The sequence below is a fragment of the Geospiza fortis genome, unplaced genomic scaffold (genome assembly GCF_000277835.1).
Source record: "Geospiza fortis unplaced genomic scaffold, GeoFor_1.0 scaffold97, whole genome shotgun sequence".
NCBI lineage: Eukaryota > Metazoa > Chordata > Aves > Passeriformes > Thraupidae > Geospiza > Geospiza fortis.
The window spans coordinates 4,316,975-4,322,176 of record NW_005054343.1 but is presented as its reverse complement, the minus strand read 5'-3'; the positions used below and the strand labels follow the sequence as shown (position 1 = coordinate 4,322,176).

At 53.5% G+C, this 5,202-nt stretch overlaps 1 protein-coding gene across 1 annotated transcript in view; it reads left to right on the top strand.

Annotated features, from left to right (window-relative positions):
• Positions 1 to 1,244: 1,244 nt before the first annotated feature.
• Positions 1,245 to 5,202, top strand: part of LOC102033890 (uromodulin-like) — a 5,553-nt gene continuing 1,595 nt past the window's right edge. The window contains exons 1-6 of the mRNA XM_005422853.2: positions 1,245 to 1,638; positions 2,598 to 2,723; positions 3,225 to 3,392; positions 3,970 to 4,175; positions 4,701 to 4,861; positions 5,054 to 5,201. Of these exons, the coding sequence (XP_005422910.2) occupies positions 1,245 to 1,638; positions 2,598 to 2,723; positions 3,225 to 3,392; positions 3,970 to 4,175; positions 4,701 to 4,861; positions 5,054 to 5,201 (1,203 nt within the window). The remainder of the gene's footprint in view (positions 1,639 to 2,597; positions 2,724 to 3,224; positions 3,393 to 3,969; positions 4,176 to 4,700; positions 4,862 to 5,053; position 5,202) is intronic.

Here is a 5,202-nt window from a genome sequence, read left to right as displayed (position 1 = left end):
CCGGCGCCTCGCCCAGCCCGGCCGCCGGCACCGTGCCCCGGGCCCGCTGGGAGAAGGGGACACCCAGGAGCAAAGCAGGGGACAGCGGCCGGCCCTGCCCGCCACCACGGCTGAGCTGTCGCCCTCCAGGACCTGCTCCGAAACTCACGAGTTCGGCTCTCTTAAAATTAAAGCCACCCCCGGTGATCCTTTGTTGCAGAGGGACTTACCCAAAAGCTGGTACCACAGGATGTCAAGACACCTTGTTCTTTTTTTCTTTTCTTTTTCTACTTCTTTTTCTTCTCCTTTACCATTTCCTTTTCCTTTTGCCTTTTCTTTGTCTTTTTCCTTTTTATATTTTCATTTTCCTCTTTTTTCTCTTTATTTCCTCTTTATTCTTAATTGGAAGTTCATTAGACTGTGAGCAGGGTCAGATGCTAAACACTTTTTTTTCTGATTTGTTGTTGTGGTTAAGAAAAAATATGGATTGATGGACCCATATTCACATTAGGCACTCTGTTAAGGGAACCATAGCAATTAAAGCTTTGAGGATGCGCAGACTGCAGTCAAAATATATCAACAAGCATCATTTTGCGTGATTAATGTGGTTTGCAGCTGGTTACTGTTGCCCAAATGGAATGAACCCGTGTTGAGGGCAAAGGTTTAGGTTGGATATTAGGAAAAGGTTCTTCCCCCAAAGGGTGGTTGGGCACTGGAACAGACTCTCAGGGAAATGGTCACAGTCCCCAAGCTTGCCAGAGTTGAAAGAACATTTGGACAATGCCCTGAGAGGCACAGGGTGGGACTGCTGGGGTGGTCCTGTGCAGGGACCGGGAGTTGGACTCAGTCATTGCGGGTGTGTTTCACGTCTGGATATGAAACAAAGTGGGGTAGGATCCTCCATCTCTCACCAGCACTTCTCAGCAGTTCTTAAATCCCAGAAGTCAATTAAAAAAAAAAAGATAAGACAAATATATGTTGTGGTTCCAAAACTGCCTGTACTCAGCACCCAAAGTTATCTGGCCTTGGCATGTGCTGCTATGGTATCTGTTGTTATTGCTGCATCAAAAACAGATACCACAAAACCAGCTGGATGCCCAGACCCCAGATCCTGGAGGGTTTTGCTGACACTCCTTGTTTGGCACCCTCTCAGGGCTGTGGATGCTGGATTGGGTCAGCCTCCACAAGCTGTTGGCTCATGGGCACGGCCATCCTTGCTGGAGGAAGGACTTTGAGAGTCCTTTCCTCCTCCCCGGCCCCGAGGGATGCTCAGCGGGCTCTTGTGCAATCCCAAAGGCTGCGTGTTTGCGTGGGGCAGAGCGAGGAGCTGTCGGGAGGCGATAAAAGGCACACAGCGGGAGGCACGGAGCAGCCCCGGCGTGCCGAGCAACCCCGAGGGGAAGGAGCATGGATGGAGGAGCACAGAGCAGCCCGGCAATGGTGAGCAGGGGGAGAACAAGGTGGTGGGACCTCTCAGGATGGGTCTCTCAGGATGGGCCTCTCAGGATGGGTCTGGCTGCGTGTTTGCGTGGGGCAGAGCGAGGAGCTGTCGGGAGGCGATAAAAGGCACACAGCGGGAGGCACGGAGCAGCCCCGGCGTGCCGAGCAACCCCGAGGGGAAGGAGCATGGATGGAGGAGCACAGAGCAGCCCGGCAATGGTGAGCAGGGGGAGAACAAGGTGGTGGGACCTCTCAGGATGGATCTCTCGGGATGGGTCTCTCAGGATGGGTCTCTCAGGATGGATCTCTCGGGATGGGTCTCTCAGGATGGGTCTCTCAGGATGGATCTCTCGGGATGGGTCTCTCAGGATGGGTCTCTCAGGATGGGTCTCTCAGGATGGGTCTCTCAGGATGGGTCTCTCAGGATGGATCTCTCGGGATGGGTCTCTCAGGGATCTCTCCTGCAGCCAGCAAGGAGCAGACAGGGCATTAACTCTTCCTGTGCAGCTGCTCAGGGTCAGTGCAGGGGGGTGTGGGTGAGCTGTGTGAGGGGGATTTTGGCACTGGCTTTGTCCTGCTCTCAGCACTGACAGAGCATTGCCCAGCCACCAGTCCTGGCTGACTTGCATCCACATCTCTGGTAAGGAGTATCTGGTGTCCAGGGCTGGTCCAGCACTGTGCCAATAATTTCCCTTAAGAATCTGTAGCAACAGAAGACATTGTCCTTATGACACTAATTTTGGTAGTGTTGAAAGGTTTGGGTTTGTTTTATTATCCTGTTGTCTCCTTGTTATAGTTATGATTTACTGGAACAGTGAGGATCCTTTTGCAAATCCTAACTCTTCAAAAGAGCTGTAGTGGGAAGAGGGTAACTCCTTTCCTCTTTGGGGAGTCCAGACTGATATCCCATCTGTACAGCTTTACTCAAATTGCCACTGAAATGTGGCTTTGTCAGTGCCAGCACATCCCTGTGGGTCCCAGGGCTGGTTTCTCCCACCTCCTTTCTGGAATAGCTACCTAAATTCAGGATAGTATTTGACCCTTGTGTTAACCTGATGGGGGAAGGCTGATCTGGCCCTTTGGGATGGGAAATTACTTTGAGCCATGGAATGTGGGAAATACAGTACAGAAATTATTGCACCCATACTTGAGGATTCAGCCTTTCTGAATGACTGCAGACATCTCCGGTGAGCATGATAACAAATCCAAGTTATCCAGAGCCTGCTTGTTTTTCCAGGACAGGATTGTGAGATGTTTGCTGCTGCTCTCAGTGCTCTGCCTGGCTGGCTGTGAAGGCAACAAGAGTGAGTCTCCCCGTGCTCTGTTCCTGCTGGGTCATGGATGGGTAGTATGGCAAGGAAAGGTCAAACCTCCACCTGCTCCTTGTTCAAGTTCGTCATTCAGCACACTGCTGAAGGCTGCTAAAGAGGAACAATGGAATAGGGCTCAGAGAGGCAGGAACTGGGGTCCAGGAGCCAGCAAAATAGGCAGAAACTGCAGCCTGTCCCCCCCCAGCCATGAAGGGTGTGTAACCCATGGTGCTGCAATGTGCCACCCTGCTCATTGGTGACAGTGACAGGCCTCTTAGCTCTGGTCCAGATTACAGCCAGGCTGAGGAGGTCTCACAGCCTCCCAGCAAGCTGAGGCAGCAGGTTCTTCCTCAGATGTGTCTGCTCTGGCTCCAGGCAAGGATCTCAGCCCTTGAGAGCTGTGCAGAGCTTCCTGCTGTGAGGTGAGTTCTCAAATCTCTCATCGGGGAGGAATTCTTGCTGCATTTCATCTTTCTTGCCTTTGCTTTGCTGCAGGTGACCTGGCCAGCACCCATGGCCCAAGGCCAGGTGTTGCCCTCCGTGTCAAGAGGAGCCCAGATGCCTGCGTGCCCAACCCGTGCCAGCACCAGGGGCAGTGCCAGGTGCCTGTGGACAGACCAGTTTGCAGCTGCAAGCCAGGCTTCACAGGGGAATTCTGCCAAGGTAGGGCTGGGAATGCTGGGGAGCCCTCACCAGTCTGTCCATGGGCACCAGAGGGGACAGAGATGGGCACTGGTGTTACCACTGCTCTCCACCCCTGCAGCACATCCCAGCTCCTGGATCAGGTGTATTCTGCACCACTAGAACCATATCCTGGCTATGTGCTGGTAAAAGACCCAGCTACAAGCCATTTTCCTCTTCCCCAAAAGCCTGAATTCCTTGGCTGTGCCGTGGTGCAGCAGGGCATGCTGCAGGGCACAGCTGCCTCACAGTTTCAGAGCAAGCACATCCACCCTGACACAGATACAGCTCCAGAAGCCTCTTCCAGACACTGGCCAAAAACTGTGTCTTCCTCCTCTGAAGGAGAGGGTCCCTGTCCCTCTGGTGCCCTAGACACACGGTGGCGGTTGTGTGGAGAGCCCTCCAAAGGGACCAGCCTGTCTCCTGCCCAGTGTCTCTGAAGAGCCCTACAGCCTGCACCAAGGCTGCTGAGCTCAGCGGGACTGTGCCACCCTCCAGCTGGCCTAGGGCTCCTTCAGGCCTGTCCCTTATTGCTATTGCAGATGGCTTTTTCCCCCAGATGTGGTGCTGAAGCTGGCCTGTGAGGAAGAGCACATGAAGATGATGGTGAGGAAGGAGGTGTTTGAGCTCTTGAAAATCCCACTGGAGCTTGTCCACTTGAAGAACCAGGCATGCAAGGTCTCAGAGAAGGAAGAAGAGGGTGAGCTGTTTTTTGCAGCCATTCTCACAGGTGAAAACCACACTGCCTGTGGATCAGTGATCCAGGTGAGGATCCATAGCTCCAAAGCCAGGAGAGGAGCAGACGTGGTGAGGTGGGATGGCAAAGGGCAACCCCAAAGGCTTTTGCTTTTATATCTGGGTGCTGAAAAGTTCTCACTCCCCTTGAAAGTCTTCCCTGAGGATGTCAGAAAGCTCTTCTGTCTCCAGCAAACCGCTGCTGGCAGCATATTTTGTCTTATTTAGGAGAGCTTGGAAGTCTCATTGTGCACTGGTAACAGCCCTCAGCTTTCTGAAGACATCCTGTGAGCTCTGCAGCCCTGTTCCCTTGGTCCCTGACTTGCTTCATGGAGCAGGAAGGGAGCAGACAAGGTGCTCGAGCTCTGCATTGCACAGCAGAGCCCTGTGCTCACCTGTGCCCACTGTCCTGACTGCTGTGCCAGCAGCACCCCGACACAGGCTGCAAGCCCAGCAGATATCCAGGCCTGCAGCAGCTACAGCTGAGTTGTGCCTTCTGAACTTGCAGTTCTGTGTGTGGCTTTAGTCATGACCTTGATTTCTGTGTCGTTCCAGCAAAACAGCTCCCATGTCTCGTACTCCAACACCATCGAGTCGGAGCAGGAGGCCCCCAGGGCCACGATCTCCCGCAGTTTTCAGCTGGAGGTGCACTTCTCCTGCATCTACGCCTACCAGCAGCTTGTGAGACTGCCCTTCACTCTCACTGCTGTTGACAAGTGAGTGTCCCTCTTCACCTGGCTGCTGGCATGGTGTCTTTGAGCTTGGAGAGAAGTAGATTCAGTGAGACAATTTGCAAAGGTGCTGGGGAGCCCTAGAGAGCTCTGAGAGCAATGGTGGCTTCACCTGTGCAATGTCCTTCCCACCTCCTTGTTCTGTTTGTGAGCTCTCATCCTGTGCTCTCCTCTCAGGCTGGTACAGCTTGTGGTCAGAGAAGGACACTTCAATGTCAGCATGAGACTGTACAAGTCCCCCTCCTACCTCGAGCCTTATCACCTGCCAGGTGTGGCTGTCCCCCTCACGGACACACTCTATGTGCTGCTGAAGATGGAAGGGCAGC